At 49.2% G+C, this 26,381-nt stretch overlaps 1 protein-coding gene across 2 annotated transcripts in view; it reads left to right on the top strand.

Moving 5' to 3' along the window:
- DPY19L3 (dpy-19 like C-mannosyltransferase 3) overlaps window positions 1-22,323 on the top strand; it is a 54,551-nt gene extending 32,228 nt beyond the window's left edge. For both annotated transcript variants that reach the window (XM_083165459.1, XM_083165458.1), the window contains exons 10-19: window positions 1,968-2,069; window positions 10,537-10,607; window positions 12,029-12,187; window positions 12,605-12,727; window positions 12,803-12,914; window positions 13,285-13,341; window positions 14,968-15,050; window positions 18,577-18,709; window positions 19,603-19,761; window positions 20,521-22,323. In XM_083165459.1, the coding sequence (XP_083021585.1) occupies window positions 1,968-2,069; window positions 10,537-10,607; window positions 12,029-12,187; window positions 12,605-12,727; window positions 12,803-12,914; window positions 13,285-13,341; window positions 14,968-15,050; window positions 18,577-18,709; window positions 19,603-19,761; window positions 20,521-20,691 (1,170 nt within the window). In that variant the 3' untranslated portion in view covers window positions 20,692-22,323. The remainder of the gene's footprint in view (window positions 1-1,967; window positions 2,070-10,536; window positions 10,608-12,028; window positions 12,188-12,604; window positions 12,728-12,802; window positions 12,915-13,284; window positions 13,342-14,967; window positions 15,051-18,576; window positions 18,710-19,602; window positions 19,762-20,520) is intronic.
- Window positions 22,324-26,381: the final 4,058 nt, after the last annotated feature.

Below are 26,381 nucleotides of genomic sequence, written 5' to 3'. Positions count from 1 at the left end.
GAATGAACTTAGGTCTACAGTCATTAGGTCGACCCCACTAGGTCGACTGGCAGGAAGGTAGACCTGACTTAAGGTCGACATGGGCCAATGTCGACATGAATTAAGGTCGAATTTGCATAAATGTCGACATGAGGAAGGTCGACTGGTCATAAGGTCGACATGGGTTTTTCACTGTTTTTTTATCCGAATGTCGACACAGTCGACATGGACACAGTTGGCAATGAGAATCGGACCCTCGCATCGCTCGCAATGCTTCGGGTGCGGTGGCTCGCTTCGCTCGCCACAGCTTTAATAACCTCCTCCACGCCCTAGTGGATGGTAGGGCATGAAATACCGCCTGTCGGCACATGTCGGCTCAAAAAACAGTGAAAAACCCCATGTCGACCTTATGACCAGTCGACCTTCCTCATGTCGACCTTTATGCAAATTCGACCTTAAGTCATGTCGACCTTGGCCCATGTCGACCTTAAGTCAGGTCGACCTTCCTGCCAGTCGACCTAGTGGGGTCGACCTAATGACTGTAGACCTAAGTTCATTCTAATAGATGACCGCATCCCATTCAGACACATGTATTTAGTAGGAGGTGTAATGTAACACTAGAAAGCAGAGTTTGTAGAGTAACACAGGTGATTTGGTTGAAGCTAATTGTAGCACACTAATCACCTACATACTATTTGTGGGCTGAACACAAAAGTTTACTATGAGTTAACCAGTGACATGATTGACTAGCACTGGTGACATGGTTAGGTCTAGCCCGCGATGGCCCTGATGCTAGCCCATGCTAGCGACGGCGCTGAGGCTAGCCCACACTAGCAGAATCATTGAAGTGACATGATTAGGGCTAGTCTAGATTGGTGACAGTGTTGTGGCTCGCCTGCACTGTTGGCATTGTTGAGGCTAGCCCATTGCGGTGAGGCTAGCCCGCACTAGTTTCTTCATTGAGGTGACATGATTAGGGCTAGTCTACTCTTGCAGCGGCGTTTAGGACAGTCTACTCTGGTGGCGGTGTTCAGGCTAGCCCACTCTGGTGGCAGCGTTCAGGCTAGTCCACGCCAGTGGCTTTTATGAGGCTTGCCTGCACTACCGATGGCACTGAGGCTTGCCCACCCTAGCGACGGTGCTGAGGCTAGCCCGTGCTAATAACTGTGCTGAGGCTATGCCCACGCTTGCAGCATCGTTGAAGTGACATGATTAGGGCTAGTCTACATTTGTGAAAATGTTGTGGCGGCTTTGAGGCTAGCCCGCGCTGGTGGCAGATATAAGGTTAGCTTGCGCTACCTTCTTCATTGAGGTGACATGATTAGGGTTAGTCCACTCTGGTGGTGGCATTCAGGCTAGTCCAGTCTGGTTGGCGGCATTCAGGCTAGTCCACTCTGGTGGCGGCGTTCAAGCTAGTCCACTCTGGTGGCGGCGTTCAGGCTAGTCCACTCTGGTGGCGGCGTTCAGGCTAGTCCACTCTGGTGGCGGTGTTCAGGCTAGTCCACTCTGGTGGCGGTGTTCAGGCTAGTCCACTCTGGTGGCGGTGTTCAGGCTAGTCCACTCTGGTGGCAGGGTTCAGGCTAGTCCACTCTGGTGGCAGCGTTCAGGCTAGTCCACTCTAGTGGCGGCGTTCAGGCTAGTCCACTCTGGTGGCGGCGTTCAGGCTAGTCCACTCTGGTGGCGGCGTTCAGGCTAGTCCACTCTGGTGGCGGTGTTCAGGCTAGTCCACTCTGGTGGCGGCGTTCAGGCTAGTCCACTCTGGTGGCGGCGTTCAGGCTAGTCCACTCTGGTAGCGGCATTAAAGCTAGTCTGCTCTAGTGGCTTCATTGAGGCTAATTTGCGCTAGTAGCTTAGTTGAGTATACTGTGGTTGTATTGAGTATTATAGGTTACAAGTATTTATGTTTTTCTGTATTATAAATTATCCAAACTATTGTACACATTTTCTGGATTTTTTTTTTATTTATATGTAATTTTTTTTTTTTGCAGAAAAATTTGAAAAGTGGAAACTTTCTCAGAAGAGTGATCAGCCTCTGTGTTCATGTACTGGTTGTCCTGAGTCTTACTGGACTGATAAATAAGGGTGTTAAGGTAAAATACTGCTTAGTAAGACATAGTAAGGTGCAGATAAAAGGAGAAAGCTGGATTACAAGATTGATAGAAACAAAAAATAAGGTGAAATAATGCCAAAGGGAAGCAAATTAATGAAGTCAGTGATCCTCTATGGGTGCCAGTGAGGTTTAATCATGCCCCCAAGATGGCACTGCCATGCACCCGATCACCGGTCTTATTGCTGTTACTATACCGGTTATCTCTTATATATTTAGCCAGATCCGTCAGTCAAAGCAGTGTGGCAAACGGTGGGCGGGGTTTCACGGGTGATTGACAGGCCCATCCACCGTCAGCCACACTGCAAAAGCAAGGCACTTCCGTTATACACACCACCTCTCTTCTCCACACCAGCCCTCGCCCACCACTCCCCATGCCCGCCCACACATGCACAAACTCCACCCCACGGCTGCTCACCGCCCACAAACACCCCCCCCACACTCAGCCCCTGCCCGCCCATAAGGCATCTCCACGTCTCCACAACGCACGCCCAGCCACCCCCCCACCCGCCCCCGGCCCCACCCCCACCGTCACCACCCCCACCCCCCACCGTCACCTCCCCTTCCGACCATTATGCCTCTCAGGTCCGGACACCAGCCACGCTGCCTGCCGCTCACAGCTGACACGCAGACACAGCCTTCCAGCGCCCTTCACAACGCCGCACGGATCACCAGTCAGCTGCCTGCCAGATGCTGGCTGTCGCCCAGCAGAGACACACGCAGCATCCCGACTACAACCCCCTGCCCCCTTCACCAGAGGCGTCATCTCGCCCGCTGCTGCCACTTCTATCCCGCCCGCTCATATCTCCACCCCCCCCGCCGGCTCTCCCGCAAGCTCCCCCGCCGTGTTCAGCGAGATGTGCACGGTATTTAAAAGTCACATCTCCCGCTGGACCGCGCTAGCCAATAGGCGCTTGCGGTCCAGCAGCCAAACAACTGGTGGCTGCTGGACCGCGAGCGCCTATTGCCTAGCGCGGTCCAGCGGGAGATGTGACTTTTAAATAGCAGCACCGTGCACTTGCACGTCTCGCCAAACACAGCGGGGAGCCGGGACTCGGGAGCGGGCAGGCTGATTGCACCGCTGCTTTGCCGGCTGTGGGGGCGCACACTGTACCCTGACAGCTGGGGGTCTCCACACTACTCCATGCTCTGCACTATGTCCCCCACCCACCCACCCACCCTGCTCTGCACTATGTCCCCCACCCACCCACCCACCCTGCTCTGCACTATGTCCCCCACCCACCCACCCACCCTGCTCTGCACTATGTCCCCCACCCACCCACCCTGCTCTGCACTATGTCCCCCACCCACCCACCCACCCTGCTCTGCACTATGTCCCCCACCCACCCACCCACCCTGCTCTGCACTATGTCCCCCACCCACCCACCCACCCACCCTGCTCTGCACTATGTCCCCCACCCACCCACCCTGCTCTGCACTATGTCCCCCACCCACCCACCCTGCTCTGCACTATGTCCCCCACCCACCCACCCTGCTCTGCACTATGTCCCCCACCCACCCACCCTGCTCTGCACTATGTCCCCCACCCACCCACCCTGCTCTGCACTATGTCCCCCACCCACCCACCCTGCTCTGCACTATGTCCCCCACCCACCCACCCTGCTCTGCACTATGTCCCCCACCCACCCACCCTGCTCTGCACTATGTCCCCCACCCACCCACCCTGCTCTGCACTATGTCCCCCACCCACCCACCCTGCTCTGCACTATGTCCCCCACCCACCCACCCTGCTCTGCACTATGTCCCCCACCCACCCACCCTGCTCTGCACTATGTCCCCCACCCACCCACCCTGCTCTGCACTATGTCCCCCACCCACCCTGCTCTGCACTATGTCCCCCCACCCACCCACCCTGCTCTGCACTATGTCCCCCACCCACCCACCCTGCTCTGCACTATGTCCCCCACCCACCCACCCTGCTCTGCACTATGTCCCCCACCCACCCACCCTGCTCTGCACTATGTCCCCCACCCACCCACCCTGCTCTGCACTATGTCCCCCACCCACCCACCCTGCTCTGCACTATGTCCCCCACCCACCCACCCTGCTCTGCACTATGTCACCCACCCTGCTCTGCACTATGTCACCCACCCACCCTGCTCTGCACTATGTCACCCACCCACCCACCCTGCTCTGCACTATGTCACCCACCCACCCACCCTGCTCTGCACTATGTCACCCACCCACCCACCCTGCTCTGCACTATGTCACCCACCCACCCACCCTGCTCTGCACTATGTCACCCACCCACCCACCCTGCTCTGCACTATGTCACCCACCCACCCACCCTGCTCTGCACTATGTCACCCACCCACCCACCCTGCTCTGCACTATGTCACCCACCCACCCACCCTGCTCTGCACTATGTCACCCACCCACCCACCCTGCTCTGCACTATGTCCCCCACCCACCCTGCTCTGCACTATGTCCCCCACCCACCCACCCTGCTCTGCACTATGTCCCCCACCCACCCACCCTGCTCTGCACTATGTCCCCCACCCACCCACCCTGCTCTGCACTATGTCCCCCACCCACCCACCCTGCTCTGCACTATGTCCCCCACCCACCCACCCTGCTCTGCACTATGTCCCCCACCCACCCACCCTGCTCTGCACTATGTCCCCCACCCACCCACCCTGCTCTGCACTATGTCCCCCACCCACCCACCCTGCTCTGCACTATGTCCCCCACCCACCCACCCTGCTCTGCACTATGTCCCCCACCCACCCACCCTGCTCTGCACTATGTCCCCCACCCACCCACCCTGCTCTGCACTATGTCCCCCACCCACCCACCCTGCTCTGCACTATGTCCCCCACCCACCCACCCTGCTCTGCACTATGTCCCCCACCAACCCACCCTGCTCTGCACTATGTCACCCACCCACCCACCCTGCTCTGCACTATGTCACCCACCCACCCACCCTGCTCTGCACTATGTCACCCACCCACCCTGCTCTGCACTATGTCCCCCACCCACCCACCCTGCTCTGCACTATGTCCCCCACCCACCCACCCTGCTCTGCACTATGTCCCCCACCCACCCACCCTGCTCTGCACTATGTCCCCCACCCACCCACCCTGCTCTGCACTATGTCCCCCACCCACCCACCCTGCTCTGCACTATGTCCCCCACCCACCCACCCTGCTCTGCACTATGTCCCCCACCCACCCACCCTGCTCTGCACTATGTCCCCCACCCACCCACCCTGCTCTGCACTATGTCCCCCACCCACCCACCCTGCTCTGCACTATGTCCCCCACCCACCCACCCTGCTCTGCACTATGTCCCCCACCCACCCACCCTGCTCTGCACTATGTCCCCCACCCACCCACCCTGCTCTGCACTATGTCCCCCACCCACCCACCCTGCTCTGCACTATGTCCCCCACCCACCCACCCTGCTCTGCACTATGTCCCCCACCCACCCACCCTGCTCTGCACTATGTCCCCCACCCACCCACCCTGCTCTGCACTATGTCCCCCACCCACCCTGCTCTGCACTATGTCACCCACCCTGCTCTGCACTATGTCACCCACCCACCCTGCTCTGCACTATGACACACACACCCGGCTCTGCACTATCCCACCCACACTGCTCTGCACTATCCCATCCACCAACCCACCCTGCTCTGCACTATCCCACCCCTGCACTATCCCACCCACCCACCCCTGCACTATCCCACCCACCCCTGCACTATCCCACCCACCTCTGCACTATCCCACCCACCTCCGCGCTAGCCAATAGGCGCTTGCGGTCCAGCAGCCAAACAACTGGTGGCTGCTGGACCGCGAGCGCCTATTGCCTAGCGCGGTCCAGCGGGAGATGTAACTTTTAAATAGCAGCACCGTGCACTTGCACATCTCGCCAAACACAGCGGGGAGCCGGGACTCGGGAGCGGGCAGGTTGATTGCACCGCTGCTTTGCCGGCTGTGGGGCCGCACACTGTACCCTGACATCTGAGGGTCTCCACACTACTCCATGCTCTGCACTATGTCACCCACCCACCCACCCTGCTCTGCACTATGTCACCCACCCACCCACCCTGCTCTGCACTATGTCACCCACCCACCCACCCTGCTCTGCACTGTCACCCACCCTGCTCTGCACTATGTCACCCACCCACCCACCCTGCTCTGCACTATGTCACCCACCCACCCTGCTCTGCACTATGACACACACACACCCGGCTCTGCACTATCCCACCCACACTGCTCTGCACTATCCCATCCACCAACCCACCCTGCTCTGCACTATCCCACCCACCCACCTCTGCACTATCCCACCCACCTCTGCACTATCCCACCCACCCACCTCCGCGCTAGCCAATAGGCGCTTGCGGTCCAGCAGCCAAACAACTGGTGGCTGCTGAACCGCGAGCGCCTATTGCCTAGCGCGGTCCAGCGGGAGATGTGACTTTTAAATAGCAGCACCGTGCACTTGCACATCTCGCCAAACACAGCGGAGAGCCGGGACTCGGGAGCGGGCAGGCTGATTGCACCGCTGCTTTGCCGGCTGAGGGGGCGCACACTGTACCCTGACAGCTGGGGGGACTCCATACTACTCCCTGCTCTGCACTATGTCACCCACCCACCCACCCTGCTCTGCACTATGTCACCCACCCACCCTGCTCTGCACTATGTCACCCACCCACCCTGCTCTGCACTATGTCACCCACCCACCCTGCTCTGCACTATGTCACCCTCCCACCCTGCTCTGCACTATCCCATCCACCAACCCACCCTGCTCTGCACTATCCCACCCACCCTGCTCTGCACTATCCCACCTCTGCACTATCCCACTCACCCACCTCTGCACTATCCCACCCACCCACCTCTGCACTCACCCACCCACCCTGCTCTGCACTATGACTACCACCGCTCTGCACTATCACTCCCACCCTCCCCTCCACTATCAATTACTCACACCTACCCTCCCTGCGAGCAATTTCAGTCCCCCTTGGCAACGAGCAATTTCAGTCCCCCGTTGGCATTGAGCATGAAGCCCTTGGCATCGAGCATGTAGGTAAGTGGCACTTATGTGTTAAATTTGTAATGGGCATTACGGTTTGTTAAATAGTATGCAATGGGCATTGCAGTGTGTTAGTATGCGATGGGCATTGCGGTGTGTTAGTATGCGATGGGAATTGCAGTGTGTTAGTATGCGATGGGCATTACGGTGTGTTAGTATGTGACGAGCATTACGGTGTGTTCTATAGTATGCCATGGGCATCATGTGTGCTCTTATGTGTAATTGGCGTTATGGCTGTGGCTTTATGTGTAATTGGTATTACAAAGTTGGTTAAAATGTGCAATGAGCATTACGGTGTGTGGTATAATGTTGGGCCATGCCCACTTTTCACTGCGCAGGAGCCTCACCTACTACAAATTGGGGGGCGCAAAACATGCCCTTGCTCCGGCGCCGTGTCACCTACCTGCACCACTGCCCTTCACACACCCGCACGGATCACCAGCCACGCTGCCTGCCTAACAAACGCTGGCTGTCGCCCAGCTGAAACGCAGATGCAGCCTCCCAGCCAGACACTGCTACCTGCCGCCCAGGGGACCCGCTGGCTAACGCTCCCAGCTGCCTCCCACCCAGACACCGCTAGCTGCCGCCCATGGGACCCGCTGCCTAACGCTCCCAGCTGCCTCCCACCCAGACACCGCTACCTGCCGCCCATGGGACCCGCTGCCTAACGCTCCCAGCTGCCTCCCACCCAGACACCGCTACCTGCCGGCCACGGGACCCGCTGCCTGACGCTCCCAGATAACGCTGTCCGCTCCCAGGTAAGACACAAACACTGCCTCCCACCCGCTGCCTGACGCTCTCACCAAGGCCTCCCAGGGGACCCGCTGCCTCACGCAAACACCCCTCCCCACCAGCTGCCCAACCCAGCCAGCCCCACGTCTACACAACGCACACCCACCCCCCCCCCCCCACCGCTACCTGCCGCCCAGGGGACACGCTGCCTAACGCTCCCAGCTAACGCTATCCGCTCCCAGGTAAGACACAAACACTGCCTTCCACCCGCTGCCTGCCGCTCTCACCAAGGCCTCCCAGGGAACCCGCTGCCTCACGCAAACACCCCTCCCCACCAGCTGCCCAACCCAACCAGCCCCACGTCTACACAACGCACACCCACCCCCCACCGCTACCTGCCGCCCAGGGGACACGCTGCCTGACGCTCCCAGCTAACGATATCCGCTCCCAGGTCAGACACAAACGCTGGCTCCCACCCCCTGCCTAACGCTCTCAGCAAGGCCTCCCAGGGGACCCGCTGCCTCACGCATCTCCACGCAAACGCACCGCGCAACCCCCCTCCCCAACACTTGGCCGACCCAGCCAGCCCCACGTCTACACAACGCAAGGCCAACCCCCCCCCCCCCCCTCAACACACACGCTGCCTCCCAGCCACCCACCGCTGCCTGCCACTCTTAACAAGGCCTCCCAGGGGACCCGCTGCCTCCGCTCCCAGGTCACACACAAACGCTGGCTCCCAGCCGCTGCCTAACGCTCTCAGCAAGGCCTCCCAGGGGACCCGCTGCCTCACGCATCTCCACGGAAACGCACCACGCAAACCCCCTCCCCACCAGCCCCACGTCTACACAACGCAAGGCCAACCCCCCCCCCCCCCCCCCCGGCCCGCTCAACACACAAGCTGGCTCCCAGCCACCCACCGCTGCCTACCACTCTCAGCAAGGCATCCCCGGGGACCCACTGCCTAACACTCCCAGCAAAAGCTGTCCGCTCCTAGCTGAGACACACATTCTGGCTCACAGACACCCACTGCTGCCTGACACTCTCAGCAAGCCCTCCCAGGGTACCCGCTGCCTCACGCTCCCAGCTAAAGCTGTCCGTTCCAAACACACTCACATCTATGCCTCCACACACACACATCCATGCCTACAATACTCACAAGTACACACACATACACCCATCCATGCCTACCATAATCACAACGACCCCATACCACTGCACTAACAACATCTCTTCTAACAAAACTGTACTCCCTTAAACATTTCATAACTCCAATACTTTTGCACACTTCCATTTATGTGTTCAAATATTTCCATTTGCTTACATGACCCTTACAAACTCACACTTTACAACATCTGCCCACTGACGCACCAACTACAGCGTCAACCACACACTCACATCTGTGCCTGCAATACTAACAAGTACACACACACCCACCCATGCCTACCACACTCACAACTAAACACACCCCTGCATGTCTACAACACTTGCAAATACACACACACACCCATCCATGCCTCCAAAAATACACAATACACACACACACCCATCCATCCATGCCTCAAAAATTCCTAAATGCGCGCGCACACACACACACACACACACACACACAAACACACCCATCCATACCTCCAATACTCACAAATCCTTTGGAACACTTCTATGTACAGTATGTCTTCAGATTTGACATTTACTTCAAGGTGCCTTCAAAACTCTGTATTACACAGTACTCTTTAGTAGGTTTCCTCACTAACGCACCAACATGATTTTTACACACACACACACACACACATCCCTCCATTGCTCACAACTACACACACCCATCCATGCCTCCAATACTCACAACTACACCCACCCACAAACCCATCCATCCCTCCAATACTACCAACCACACACACCCATCCATGCCTACAATACTCACAACTACACACACACACACACCCATCCATAACTCCACTACTCACACAGCCATCTATTCCTCCATTACTCACAACTACACACACACACACCCATCCATAACTCCACTACTCACACAGCCATCTATTCCTCCATTACTCACAACTACACACACACACCCATCCAGCCCTCCAATACTCACAACTACACACACACATCCATCCATACCTACAATACTCACTACTACACACACACACACACACATCCATCCCTCCCTCCAATACTCACAACTACACAGACACACACACATCCCTCCAATACTCACAACTACACACACACCCATCCATGCCTCTTATACTCACAACTACACACACCCATCCATGCCTCCAATACTTACAACTACACACACACACATCCATGCCTACAATACTCACAACTACACACACACACATCCATCCATGCCTACAATACTCACTACTACTACACACACACACACACACACACACACACATCCATCCCTCCAATACTCACAACTACAAACACACCCATCCATGCTCTCACTCAAATGCACTTTAAAAACATTATTCGGCAAATTACACTGTATCTCACATTCACATATATTTCTACTTCTAATGGGGCGAAGCCCCTCACGACGATGTGAAGAGCGCCCGGAGGGCGCGATGAATCACCTAGTGTACATATATACAGTATCTTGTATATTGTGACTTCTATTGCAATATTAATTACCTACAAAATTATTTTCTCCCTTACAGAAGATGCTCAACCTGCAATCAGATGAACATATATTTAAGTTCGTACAAGCAAAAATGGGCTTTAAAACCAGGTAACGGCTGTGATGGAAGCGGCTCCACTCATCATACTGATGCATTTGGCGGTACTTGTGTAGTTTCACGGCGCCAGCATGCATCTGAGTCCCCTTGCGGGGCTCGCTTCGCTTGCCCACGCTGCGGGCTCGGTGGCTCGCTACGCTCGCCACGCTATCTAAAATCAACTCCATGCCAACATGGATAGTGGAGGGATGAACTATCCATGTTGGCATGGAGTTAAGTTAGTTTATTTTCGATAGTTTGCTGAGCATAAAAACCGGCGCTGTGAAACTACACAAGTACCCATTTGGCTATGAGGAGGCAACTGTCCTGTAAATATATATTTTCCCCTTTAGCCAGACTAAGCACAGTTTTCCTACAGCTGATCTTTCTTCAGTTTTCCTACAGCTGATCTTTTTTTCAAAAGCAACTAGCTCCATTATCTTAGCCTTCAGGTAGACTAACTTCCAGTTGCCAGAACCTAGAACATGCATCCAGATGTAGACATGGCCTCAAGATTAGACCACAAGATCTCCTGTTATGTGCCACAACTAGGGATCTGCACACTTTTCAGTGGGGTGTGTAGGAGATCTCACTACACCATTTCTTTTTAAGTGGTCCTAAAACACAGCCCAGACTTGTTCCAGAATGGTATCTGAGCGTCTTTCTGAACTAGAACTTATTATAGAGCAGACAGTCATGTTACCCTGTGACCGTACAGACTGGACAGCCCTGTGATGCTGTGACTGTACAGAGTGGACAGTCCTGTAACACTGTGACTGGACAGCCCTATGACGCTGTGACCTTATAGAGCTGACAGCCCTGTGAACGTACAGAGCAGACAGCCCTGTGACCGTAGAGAGCAGACAGCCCTGTGACGCTGTGACCGTATAGAGCGGACAGCCCTGTCACAGCAGGCAGCCCTGTGACTGTGCAGACTGGACAGCCCTGTGATGCTGTGACCGTACAGAGTGTACAGTCCTGTAATGCTGTGACTGTACAGACTGGACAGCCCTGTGACCGTATAGAACTGACAGCTCTGTGACCTTGTGACCGTACAGAGCAGACTGCCCTGTGAGACTGTGACCGTTCAGAGCAGACTGCCCTGTGAGGCTGTGACAGTACAGAGCGGACAGCCCTGTGACCTTGTTACTGTAGAGAGCAGACATACCTGGGACGCTGTGACTGAACAGAGTGGACAGCCCTGTCACAGCAGACAGCCCTGTGACGCTGTGACCATACAGCGGGGACAGTCCTGTGACGCTGTGACCGTACAGCGTGGACCACCTTGTGCCGCTGTGACTATACAGTGCAGACAGCCCAATAACCCTTCTAGCCCTTATAGACCAGTCAGTCTTGCAACACTGTAACATTTATCTATAATGAGACCTAAAGAAGTATAGTTCTAAAGACTAATGCTGACTATTCTCCTTCACAGAGACTTTGATGCCAACCTGTACCTCTGTGAGGAGCCTTTTCAGATGCTGCCATTTGATACGTTTGAAAGACTCTCTGAGACTCTGCTCCTTTACTGTTATGTTTTTGTTCTTTGCATCCTAATCGTTGCAACTGCCATAACTGCTTTCCACAACCTCAGGTAATTCCGCATTTCTGGCCTTTACACCACTTCGGGTGCCATCTCCCCAGTCTGTACTAGTTGCGCAGCGCTACTTCCTCGCTACAGCCGTGTTCATTTATCCACTCTCTGGATGTATACAATGGGCAGTGGTGTTAGACAGGTCTGTACTCTGTTTAGTTCTTCTTTACTCGTTCACTAGTTACATTTGTAGTAACAGGCTTCTCCAGAAGCTATCTGACCTTATGTACAATTTCGGAGAACAGATTTATAAACGCTATTTACCAGGATTACACCCCCCAGAGGTCTGCCAGTATTTTTAAAGTGGCAATCATTCAAAAGACAAAACAAACCTGGTTGCCACTTTAAAACCCGCCAGAATTTCCACCGAGTGCGCAGCCTGTTACGTAAGCCCCACTGTTACTTGTTGTCTTTCAGCATCTCGCCAACCGCAAGACAGAAACCTCAGAATGAGAAGAGCACGTGGTCGGTAAGAGCGGACGTCGCGTACAATGTTGTGCACAGCATTCTGTTTGGCTGCCTGGCCATCAGCACCATGCGGTAAGGCAATAGATAAATGTAAGATACTGAGCTCTGGTGACACAACACAAGTGACATAAAAAACTCTCATTGCAGAATGAAATACCTGTGGACTGCCCACATGTGCGCCTTGGCCTCATTCGGCCTCGTCAGTATGGATGTTTGGGGGATTGTGCTGCGATTGTTCCATCTGTACACGCCGCAGAGGGTGAGTGAACTGACGGACAAATTACGTACAAAGTAATAAAAGTAATTTGGTCATCTATGAAGTGTTTAGGAACAGGAAGTGATAAATGTGTCAATGTGTTAGCTGGAAGGAGGGCGCTTATGGGGACAGGAGAATACATGCTGGCCTTTAGCATTAAATACTGTTATTTCAGCTATAAGGCAGCAGGAAAGTGATGACCGACGTAACTGTATAGTTACTTTAAATCTACACTTATAGTATATCCAGAGTTCATGTACTCCGAGGTGTATGTTAAACTCTAAACACTAGATGGCAGTATGGAGTCATTTATATTTCATCATGCAAAAAAAGCCAATGTATTACTTTTGTAATAAAATAATATATTTTTCAGACCAATGTGGTTCGATATACTGTGTCTGTGCTGGTGATACTCTCCCTGATGTTTAAGGTAAGCCCTCCTCTTTGTTCTAGTAACAGAAATGTATATAAATTGCTAAGCAGATCTGTGATTGTGTATTGTTCAGCTTGTATGTTGGCGTATTATTCAGCTTGTACTGTATGTTGTCTACTATGTAGCTTCACATAAAGGGGGTGATTCTTGTTGATTCGCAATATTGTAAGTTCGGCCCCGATCCGATGTTTTGGGTACTGCACATGCTGTATTATTATACGCATGTGCAGCCCCCTTTTGTGAAATATGCATGTTGCCGAGCTATTCGCAAGCATCTGGACAGGGGAGGAAGGGACGCGCACGCATGGGGATGCCCAGCGTTTCCTGGACGTGACCAATAAAACTGTGGGTGCGCCCAGGAAACTGCTGGGGATCCCTATGCGAACGGAGGAGGTCCGATGCCTGCCGGGGCGGGCGGCTGCCGTCACATTATTACACACGGCCCGGATGTTATCGAGTGGAATTGGAGGTGGGCAGCTCCATCTCAGGTGCTTGCTAAGCTGCAAACTTGTGTACTGGTTTAAGCGCCCGCTTGTGGGCCTATTGTATACCTGGTTGCTGCTGTGCGAATTAGCAAGGCGGTCGATTATCGAATGACTGCGCATATATACGGATTGTAGCACTCATGCACGAAGCCAAACAGCGACAACATTTAGCATGTAACCTGATTGCAATCCCTTTGCAATTTGATTGACAGGAAGCAGCGGTTTGTAGGTGTTTACTGACCGTTTTCTGGGAGTGTCTGGTAAAAATCAGGCGTGGCCAAGTGTTCTAAGAGGGGGTCTGTGACGTCAGCACTGGCCTTGATCAGCCTGTCTGTCGCACAGTTGCGGTAGGGACAAGGTTACACACACTTGCACACACTGGGAAATCATTTGATGGTGAGTGAGTTGGGTATGGATTTGCAGCTGGCTGACGATCGGCGATATTTTTGAAAATTCTGCCTGCATTGATCAGGTCTTAATTCGGCCCTATGTCCATGATCTTCCATATGGAGTTACTGTTATATTGATATAGGAGCAAGAGATAGAAAGAGTTTACAGCTGGGTACACGTCTAATGATGGTCCAACAGTAATCAGGGGCGTAACTATAGCACCGCAGCCCCCGCGGTCGCGGGGAGGCGCTGTGCATGTGGGGGCGCCGGGGGGCTGCGGTGCTATAGTAATGCCCCCGCCCCCCATCCCCTGCAGGCTTACCTGTCTGCGCGTCCCGGCTCCCCTCCTGGCTTCAATCAATTCTATGGAGACGGACCACGATAAAATGGCCGCCCCATGAAGCAGACAGTTCTCTGAAACTGTCTGTGGTATGGGGGCAGCCATTTTATCGTGGTCCGTCTGCATAGAATTAATTGAAGCCAGGAGGGGAGCCGGGGCGCGCAGACAGGTAAACCCCCGGCGATGCGGGGGGGGGGGGAGGGGGCCATTAACGGCGGGGGGGGGGGGGGGCCCAAACCAAGCTACGCCACTGACAGTAATGTAAAGATGTATCGCCTCCCAGTGCACACCACTGTACGATGAAGTGATATATCGTAACAATGGATTTTGTGGGTTCAAGGGTACACACTATGCTTCCTGTATTGTATGGTGTACATATCCGAGAGTCCAATATAATCTGTGTTTCAGTTCTGGCCAAGAATCACTCAGGAACTGTCTGAGCTGCAAGAATTCTATGATCCGGACACTGTGCGGTTAATGAACTGGATCAAGTAAGTACTAGACTGTCCAATCAAAATGTCATTATTCTTGAACATAAAATAATTTAGTTTACACATGCCTGTTGCTATGGCAACTCCTTGCCTTTACTAAATATACTGGCACCGCCGCAGTGTGACGATATGCATGGGGAAGTCAGCATGATGACTGACAGGAAGGACGATGGGCTTGTGCCAGTCCTGTGACTTAGCAGTGCTGTGGGTGCGTGCACTGTGTCCTGCGTGCTGCGGAGGGGGAGCATAAGTTGGGCTAGATCTCTCTACCATGTGGGTCACATGAGCTGCATGTTAACTCTGTCCGCTGTTCCGTTTTCCTTTAAGATTTTGGACTTTTAACTGTACACCCTGGGTCCCAGCTGTTGGAAAATGTTGTCCAGGCCTGAGTAGATAGCAGTACAGTCTATTATAACCTGTAACTGACAGACTTCTTTCAGTTGGATCATGATTCCTCATAGCTGCAATCAAAAACCCCATCTCAGTTCCTACCTATCTTACAGCCTGTCTGTACCTGTTTTGTACGACCAGGTTTGTATCCAGTGGTCTTTGAGCAATTCACCACAGGACTGTCAGATTGCAGAAGTGTGACTACTAGCTGCAGCATATTTGCCCCACAATCCCTCCTCCCCAGGGCCGGCAACAAGGGAGTTAAAGGGGACACCCATAACGGGCCCTAACCTTTTGAGGGGACCCAAGGTTCTGAGGGATTCATGGGCTGAAAGCATGGCTGCCAGGTTTGCAGAGCCTAGCAATGGTTTATAAAGGTGTCTGCCAGCCACCCACCTACCTGGATTCCTGGAAGTTAATTTACCGGAACCCCCACTAATAACCACACAATCCGCTGCTCAAGGGAGGCTGCAGAGATATACGTGCACAGGGACCCAGGTTTTCTGTTGCCAGCCCTGCCCCACCTCCAGACTGCCCATTTTAGCAGACAGTCACCCTATGCATTGATGGACCACTAAAAAAATATCACCCGATTTTCTGTTACCTAAGGATTGTAAGTTTGTATAAGCAGGGCCCTCTGCCCTTTATGCCAACTGCATCCTGTTATGATGGATATATGCAAATGTCTCTATGTAAAATGTAACTTGACCTCTCCCCTTTGCCACATCTCCAGCCTTCTCCACCACATTCTCCTACATCCCTCCCTCTAGTGGGTGCAGTGTCCAGGGAAAGGGAGCACTAGTCTTCCTCACATCAGCTGGCAATGTGGTCCCATGCAGGAAAGACTGCGCTGAGCCGCTCCACATAGGATGTCCGTTTTAGTGCAAATGGAGGTGTGATCCCCCTCCTGCTCCCAACTTTGCACCATCTGCCCTTTTTATATTCACCACCATTTAGGGTTCCCTAAGTAATGTTCAATCTAGGGGTGTGGATTATTCGGTCGACAGTGAATAGGTCAAACACTGTTTGTTGATAGTGAAAAGGTTGACACATGAAAAAGGTTGACGTGATTTTTTCACGTTTTTTGTGTGGGTCTTTATCGACACAGACCCCCAGTTAGTGTAACATGTGACTTTGCATGGCTTGCCATGTTCGGGCCTGGACTTTATCATTCCCAATTGTAGTCCATGTAAAGTATGGATAAAACAAGTGTAGTGTCGCTCACTGTGCTGTGATGCCTCTAGCACAGTGTGGTCTGTATTTTAGTACTGTTACACAGATAACACTGTGCTAGAAGCAACACAGCAGAGAGCGACACCCCAGGCAGGGAGCAGAAATTGTACAGGTTTTGAAAGATGCAGGGTTCTAGAATGAACATTATTTAAGCGGTTACTTTGCTGACGCGGTGCTATTCCTGTCCCATTTGTACCTCCGGCATTATACCTCTTAGCCGGGCATTATATTCTGCCTCTTATGAGGTGACATATACTGGTGAGCAGACCACAGTTTGCCATCTCTTTCCCTGATTAAATACTGGCATCACATCTGCTTTATGCTAATCTCCGGGCTTCACGCCAGAGGGCGCAGAGTCCTTGACAGAAAAAAAAAAATTCTTGGCGATTTCCGAAATATCTATTGATATTTTTTTATGATAAACTGTTGTAGTGACAGGAATATTTCACGCCATCATCTCATTTAAAGCTGGCTAATAGTTTATGCATTTTGTCTCCCGAGAGCAGTTTGTATAGATATAACTCACACGAGAGCGTAATATGGGGACTGCGTCACCTGGCTCTCTCAGGGAATAGAACGCTGAGCTGGCAAAATATTGTCTCAGCTTTTTCTGCGCGATTCTGCAGAAAAGAGAAGTTGGAGATATTCGTCTTTCAAGCTGTCAGCACTGGAATATAACAGCGTTCATAATACCCAAGTAATGGATGATCTACAAGCTTGAGAAATGAGCTCTGTGGATATTATTAAGGCACGGCTAGACCCGTCTTTCTTCAGTTTTCCCTAAAGATGCTTGTAATGGGGTTATGAAGAAATATATATATAATATTCAGAATGCACAAAACCTTTTGCAACAACGCAGCAAGGCCAAAAACCTCAGAGTGCTTTTATAGCGCAGGAAATATTCCTTGCTTGGTTATGATAATACTTTTACCGATATGGCGGTGAATACGCGTAATCTTGTCCAGTAGGCTTTAATATGGCTCCTTAGTGCCATGGTTAAGGTCACCAATACACGGTACAGGAATTCCCAGAAAAGGGCAATACGCATAGGCGATCAGTCGTGAATTATCTCCTATGTTGCGCAATTAAACTTTCATTTACTCTGAGCATTTCTTGCCCTGGGCCCCGGTCGGTAGTCAATAGACGTAATCCATAACTTGACATTCACACCTAACAGTTATATTGCGGAAACGGTCCTTTCACAAAGCTGCGAAATGGGGGATTGTTGCTAAGCGATTGTCTGATGCCGCTTGTATTATAAATTGGAGCGATCCACTATCTCCAGTCAAAATGTCGATTATAGCAGTTTTCACAATTTTAGCCTTACTCTAAATTTACTGCAAAAAATGCCGGTGTCAGAATTATGACCATGTCGACATTTCTGTATGTTGTCATTTTATCCTCTATCACAAATACAGAAACCAAACCTTTATCCCGGTGGTTCTCAGATGTGACCGTCAAGGCATCCCAACAGTCCAGGTTTTAGGGATATATATCACTGCTTCTGCACAGATGGTATAATTATTTCATGATATTTACTGACCTGTCTTCTTGCACTTGAAAGTTTACTGCGTGTTGTCACTTTCCAGCTAATCAGCAACTTCTTCGTAAAATATAATTTCTCGCCTCCAGGTGGCGCTGTTTCCCCAATGCAAGGGTCAGCGCATTGTGTGCCACAGTTACATAAAGGGACAGAAATGCTGAAATGTGATTATAATCTCAATTTATAAATCTGAAATCCAACAGTGGAGGAACCAAAACAGTTTTTTATCAATTTTGCAATGAAATATAAATTGTATGGTTCAGTTATATAAGATTTTGCATAAGAGTTACTAAGTGTTAACATCCAGTGTACATCTGAGGATTCAGGAATTGCCAAGACCGTGTATTTTTCTTCCTAAAGGTCCCACACCCCAAATAATGCAGTAATTGCGGGAAGCATGCAACTTCTGGCTGGGGTGAAACTTTGCACCGGGAGAATACTGACCAACCACCCACACTATGAGGATGTCACCCTAAGAGACCGGACAAAGCAGGTATTAGTAACCGTAACACGGTCAGTAGCAGATCCTCCCCATAAAGAAACATTGCGGGGGGTGCAGAAAGGCCTCGTTCCTCATTTCACCACTGGGGGCAGCATGTAGCCAGCAGTAAGGAACTTTAGCTCCATTTATGGAAGAGCTGTTGGAAGTTTGCTGTCTGAGGATCACATACGTGACATAATGGTGCCCATACACTTGTGAGATATGGCATGCAATCCATGCGGCTTCGATATATCACTGCAACAAATTGTCGATTATGTGCTACACAAAATATTTATCGAATTGCATGTGCGATCAGTCGCAATGCGATCAGCGGACGACAGGAGGGCTGGCAGCGGTATAGTGAAGGACTGGTCGCAAGTGGCGGTGTAGCAGTGCGGCCGGCAGGAGGGCTGGTGGGTGGCGGTAGTCAGCAGCGGGCGGCAGAATTTGAAAAATAACATTTCAAAATACTGATCTGCCCTCTGATGTCACATCGCATCCGATCTTACATGTGTATGGGCACCATAAGTTTAATTACTGGGAATAACTGAAAATAAACATTACTGTTTAATAAATGATTGTATAAGTACAATGCTAGAACGACATGGGAAGATACCTATATGCAGCATATTGCTTTGTGTCCTTATATAAAGTTGTTTGTGAATAGTAACAGGAGCCTACATTATGTAGATGTAAACTGATAATACAATAGATCTGTGCACATCCACTTTATCATGTATGAATATAGATGTTCCAAGGTGTTTAGGATATCCAGGCAGTCCAGCCTTTTTACCAGCCAGCCGTGTGATCCTTTTTTGCCGGCTGATCATCTGTTTGTTTACCAAATTTTTGGGAATAAGTAAAAGAGGCCTTAATAAGAGGTGATGCTTGTGTGTGTATATCAGGTGTACCAAGTTTATGCAAGGAGATCGGCGGAAGACGTGTACAAAGTACTGAGGTCGTTTGGCACCGATTACATCATCCTGGAGGATAGTATATGTTACGAACAGAGACACAAGCGAGGATGTCGCCTGCGCGATCTACTTGATGTAAACAACGGCCATGTAAGTCCTGGACATTACTCCCACATGGCCCATTGTGAGCCGGCCCCTGCTCTAGTGCTGAGGCGTTGCTTTATACACACATGACTCAGTGCTGTTGGTGCCAGAAGTGGGGATCATTGACCTCTGTGAAGAACAGCCATACAGTGCACACATGGGTTACATGCTGTAGTAACAGAGTAAAGAACATGAATGTTAACATAAGGTAATAAGATTAGCAGTGGACAATGAGCTCATTTTAGCACCTGTATCTATACAGAGTAGCCTTACAATGGCTGTTTGCGTTGCCCTCATTACCCTGATACGTAATAACTTTCTCCATTTCATCAATGGGACGTTGAGGTTCCAGTCTAGCTCCCTATACACAATTGTTTTTAGTCTGTATTTTGGCCCTGATTCTGGTTCACTCGCAAAAGCAAATTCTCTCTTTAAGGGACAAAACCATGCTGCACTACAGGGGGGGCAGATGTAACATGTGCAGAGAGAGTTAGATTTGGGTGGGGTGTGCTCAAACTGTTATCTATATTGCAGTGTAAAACTAAAGTATCCAGTATTTACCCTGCACAGAAACAAAATAACTCCCCCAAATCTAACTCTCTCTGCACATGTTACATCAGCCCCACCTACAATGCAGCAGGATTTTGTCCATTAGAGAGAAAATTGCCTTCTGCGAGTGAACCAGAATCAGGCCCTTTATGTATTAGAACATTACACGGTCAGGATTGCAAGCTTCTTTTCTTTCTTCATTTGTTGGGGCTACAGGTAATGGATGGTCCCGGAGACAATGACCCTGATCTGAAACCTTCACCCTCCCCCCGTTTCTGTGACGAAATAAAGAAAGACCTGCCTTCCTACACAAAGTACTTCACTAGGGTATTCCAGAACAAAACCTTCGCGGTTTACAGATTGTCACGGAACGTGGCTGTGAAGTAACCGGGCAGACCGGATTGTAATACTGCGTCACTGAGCCGAAGCATATTCTCGGTAGGGAAGTTCCTGCCTGTTCCTGGAAGACATGTCGTCTCTTCTCTTTGGCCAGACGTAGTCCTTTTTATTGTGCTTTTATAGTATAGTGTTTGAACTGAAGATGAGTTGACTTGTGAATCTACGTGCTCGTCATGGAGACATGAACTTGGTGATTCCACTCCATTTCCACAATTTGCCATGTGATCCTCATCTCGACGGTGGCTCTGGTACCACGGTGGTCTGTAAGATGACAGTAATCCAACTCATGCGTAACATTACGTGCCAAATCCTGCCACGTCCCTGAGCCATGATAATTATTGGGACATGACAGAGTGCAGCTATTGTACACATAGCATATAATTGGTGGTGAAAAACAAGTTACCTTTATTTTGTGATACCAGCAGGTGGCAGTATGTAGAGGCCTCGTTATTTGCAGCTGATAAGAAGGCCACCAATACTGCCACGTCTATGTCATATACACTGTATAACAAGGGCCTAGAGTGCCGGTAAGCAGTACCGGCTGTATGGGACACCAACCACATTGTTCTGTAAATTAGGTGTGTAATAGGTGTGAGTGTAAGACTTGGCCAGTTTTCCTTAAAATAGTTATTTTATTTTTATGTTTTTTTTTTTTTGGTTGATGTTGTATGGGAATCTGTCCATGTGTTGCTACCTGTGGGCGGAGTTTCACTTGACAGGTGCTACATCCCATCCAATAGGACAAACTAGTTTGGTGGGTATGAATTCACCAATTGCACAGTTTCCATTTCAAGGGGGGTGAATATTTTGCGGTTTTAGTATTTCACGTTTAGATAGGGGACACGATTGAGCAGTAATAATCTACACCTAGATGAAAGCATTAGTTATGTATCATTTCTACTATGTATTATTTTATTTTTTAATAGATTTCCATCTTCCGTGCACTGACATCACTGCGTTTATAACTTGTATTTATTTGGGGGTTTTATAGTTTTGACCACTGCCTGTTTTGTAACTATGTCCGTTGATTTAGAAAGCCATACAGGATTGTCTGTAACGCACACACACAGTAAAGTAAGACTTATCATGGACTGAGCCAATATTCAGCCGGCCACCCTGGTACTAGTAATAGAAAACGTGGCTGAGTGACGTCCGTGGCTCCCGTCGGTTTGTAATCTCGCTGTGGGTGTGTGACTGTATATCACTGCAGTACGCCTGGGTGTCCGATTGCTCTCACAATGAATGCACACAAATGACCAGATAATGAATATAAAACCCCACTTTCCATTCCAGTCATGTTTACAATGTACGGTAAGGACGGACTTTCTCGCTGATCGGCTTGGAGTGCTTTTTCTGGATTATTACACAGAATTTTGGCAGAGATGTTCATTTTTTTGTACTAATCATCACTGTGCTGGAGTCGGTAATTACGTAAATTGATACTTAATCTTGCCAGGATAGATCACTGTCTCCGGTTCCCACAGTGCTATCTCCTGGCAATCATGCATTAGAGTGTAAGCTCCGCTGAGCAGGGATCTCTGTGCCGCATTATATCTGTACAGTTCCGACTACTTTGTGCCATAAAATAAAGATCTCGTTCAGTGTTTGCAATATTTCAAATACTGAATTCATGTATTATTTCCGTGCATCAGGTTCCACGATGAGAGGTGTATCAGTTGTTTCCTCACCGGTTACAGACTTAATAAGGGGGAGAGGGGGAAATGACAGTTGTTGGTAATTAGAACCTGGTGAGTGACCCGTGTGTAGGAGAGATTACGGAGCCAGCGGTTTTCATCTCCAACCTGTTACATTTCAATTCATTGTTTTCGGGGTAAGCCTAAAATCAGCAAGGATGGGCAGAACAACCACCACAAACGCAATCAGAATAGAATAAAATAATATATATTTACTAGTTAAAAGCCCTGTCAAAATGATGGCTTCTGCAATGGACTGTCACTTTGAGCTGTGACCGTTTCTAGTTTCACCTTGAGTGGTGACAGTTTTTAGCCCACAAACTCTTCACCCCATTCAAAGTCCCTATGTGCCTCTACCTCCAATCTGTCTTCACTGCTCCATCTCTCCATATTCAGCAAGTTTGAAACAGATCAGTGTCCCTGCAAAAATTGCTTTCACTTTTAGATTAGACCCCAAGTGGACACTGGGGGTACTTCACCTCATTGAGGTGAGGAGTAGTTAGCCTTTATTTATATATATATATATATATTTACGCTTGCTCTATTTGGAGAGTGCCGGCATATTGTGGATTTATATATATATATATATATATATATATATATATATATATAAATGGATAATTAGAGCCAAGCACACCAATTTGAAAAAAGTTTTGTATTATAAGAAAAAGTGCAAAAAATCCATTGGCAGTACAAACAGTCCAATATAGCAGATCAAGTCATCCAGATACTTATCAGCATGCAAGCCGGTAGATGGGAGACAGGATACAAGACATCATAGTACTGCATACAATGGGACAAAGTCAGGTCTGCTCAACAGCTGTTTCGGAGTGTCTATCCGTCGTCAGGAGCATGCCTGACTGACCCACAATACCCGGTATATATAGTAACCGCAATAACTTGGTAATGAACAAAGTGAACTCACCTGTGATCGCTAACTCACATGAGAAGGGAAGCGTGCGTTCAGTCCGGCCTCCGCCAGTACTAGCGCATCACTTCCTGTACATTCTGATAGGGTGTAGGGCCGTGTCAGGCTCACATGTGACACGCTGCGATACGTAACTTCCGCTACTCACACAGCGGTCTCCATGGAGACCAAACACTACCTTTGCTAGAACGTCATCAACCTGGGGCGTACACGCGATAGGTTGGCGACCCACCAGCGTGCATGTTACCATGGCGACGCGTTACTAGCCGCTAGAGCCTGACGTAAATGACAGCTAACACAAAAAGTACCAGCGGTCACTCCCCACTCCCCAGGTCTCACAATGCGCACCCAAACAACTAAAACTGAGCAATAGATCCACCAAACAGGCACCACTTCGTGGTACACTGATCGGGGTCCAGCCCATAAATAATTTGCGATCACTGGTGTTATAAAGTATCAGTTGGTTACTGCGTTAGTCAACATATACCGGGTTTACAACAAGCTTGGTCATATAAAAAACAAAAATGATACATAACGATAAACATAAGAAAATTTATACAAAAATGATCACAAAAAACAATTGAGGAAATATTCCTCATTCAGGCCTAATGGTGACATGGAGGTTAATTGGTTAATCCAATAGCATTCTTTTTGCAATAGGAGTTTACCCCGGTCACCACCCCTCCGTAAAGGTGGGATGTGATCGATTGGTTGGAATCTGAAATCTTTCAGAGTATGCCCATACTGTACAAAATGTTTGGCCACCGGAGGTGTGTCAGTGTCCACCTTCTGCATGGCTTTTTTAATAGAGGATCGGTGTAGACCTATTCTTTCCTTAAGAGTGTGTATAGTTTTCCCAATATATAGTTTGTTACATGGGCAACGAATGGCATATATGACAAATTTACTATCACAATTTAGTTTAAACTTGATAGTATAAGAATTTGATGTAAGTGGGTCAACAAAATGTGTTCCCACTGACATAAATTGACAGTTTACACATTTTGAACACCTGAAAGCCCCTGTCTTGGGGGTAAGCCAATTAGAGGTTCTAACAGTGGTCAAATCTGATTTAGCTATAATACTCTTAAGGTTGTTGCTTTTCTTATAACAGAATCTAGGATTGGACTGGCATTGCTGGCCTAGTATGTCATCTGTTTGAATAATGTGCCAGTGCCTCAGAATAACTTCCCTGATTCTCTTGGATGCAACAGAATAGGTGGACACAAAAGTAACTCTATTATCTTCACACTTATCATTAGATTGAGTGAGCAATTGTTCCTGGGTAAGCTCTTGACAATATGAAATAGCTTCATTAATTTCAACATCTGAATACCCCCTCTCTTTAAATCTTGCTCCCATTTCTTGAAGGGTTATAGCAGTATCACTAGGGGAAGATGTTATACGAACAACCCTTAGTAATTGAGACATGGGTAAACCTTTTTTTAGGGGCATGGGATGGAAGCTATCGGCAAAAAGAAACGTATTCTTGTCTGTAGGTTTTCTATAAAGATTGGTGGACAATATGCCCTCATGATTGGAGACACAAACATCAAGAAAATTCATGGTTACCTCACTGTAAGACATAGTGAACCTGATGGTAGTTTCTAAAGAGTTCAGATGATCAACAAAGTCAGTAAGCAATTTCTCGCCCCCAGTCCAGATCAAAAACAAATCATCAATAAACCTAACATAAAAAAATATGTAAGGAGAAAAAGTAGTGTTGCCAATAATATTTTGCTTTTCATATGCAAACATAAATAAATTTGCATATGCAGGGGCCATATTTGACCCCATTGCAGTACCTTGTACTTGCAAATAAAATGAGTTTTCAAAAAGAAAATAATTCTTGTTCAACACAATTTCCATTAACAAAAGCAGGTAATTTACATTAGGGCCTTTGTATTCTGGACTGGAGGAGACAATGGCCCTGACTGCATCTAGACCCTCAGTATGTTTTATATTGGTGTACAAACTCGACACATCGAGTGTCACCAATAATGTCGATTCAGGTAATTTTCCTAATTGTTTTAATTTTAGGATGAAGTCTGTAGTGTCTTTTAAATAGTATGCAGTATTTTGGACTATGGGCTGGAGCCAAAAATCAATATATTGCGATAAGGGTTGGCAGATGGAGCCACAGGAGGAGACAATGGGTCTACCAGGGGGACGTATTAAGGTTTTGTGAATTTTGGGCAATATATACATGATTGGAATTCTGGGGTATCCTTGTGTGAGAAAGGAAGCAGTAGCTTCATCTACCCACCCATTACTCAAACCGAGTGTAATTATTGAATCAACTTCTTTTTTGTAGATATAAGTGTGGTCATAGGTGAGAGGTTTATAACAGGTCTGATCTGATAACTGTCGATTAATTTCATCAATATAATCTGTCCTATTAAGGATTACAACAGCCCCACCCTTGTCTGCAGGTCGTATTATAATAGCAGTATTATCTTTTAACGAATTGACTGCCTTATTTTGATCATTAGTCAAGTTAGAGTAGGAAATCTTTTGATTTTTTATAAAGGACAGAGTGTCTCTTTTCACTAGTCTAAAAAATGTATCAATAGAAGAGTTTAGACATGGTGGATCAAAATTACTTTTTGGTTTAAAGGGGCTGATAATACGGTCTGGTGTTGGATGTTTAATGAAATGATCTTTTAACTTTAATAGTCTTTGAAATCGAAACAGTTCAACCTCAAAGTTGAACGGTTGTTCTCTAAATGTCCTAACAAACGTGAGTCCTTTAGTTAGTATTTCTATCTCACTCTCATTGGGGACATAATTAGACAGATTGAAAACTACCGTTTCCCTTTGTTCTTTTGATTGGCCTGTTTTCCTCCTCCCCCTCCGCCCCCTTCTGCAAGGTCTTTTAGGGGTTGAAGCTTGTACTTTGACCGTGTCACACTGCCCTTCCCAAAAACCTGTCTCTGGGATTGGTCAGAGTCACTGGCCGAAGTATGGGAATCTAAATCAGTAAAATTCCTATCATTTTTACCAGAACGTCTTCTTCTAGGTTTAGTGTTGTCTCTCCATGTGTTTCTAGAGTCATT

The sequence above is a fragment of the Crinia signifera genome, chromosome 11, assembly GCF_055691185.1.
Source record: "Crinia signifera chromosome 11, ASM5569118v1, whole genome shotgun sequence".
Taxonomy (NCBI): domain Eukaryota; kingdom Metazoa; phylum Chordata; class Amphibia; order Anura; family Myobatrachidae; genus Crinia; species Crinia signifera.
This window is presented reverse-complemented; position numbering and strand designations above follow the sequence as displayed.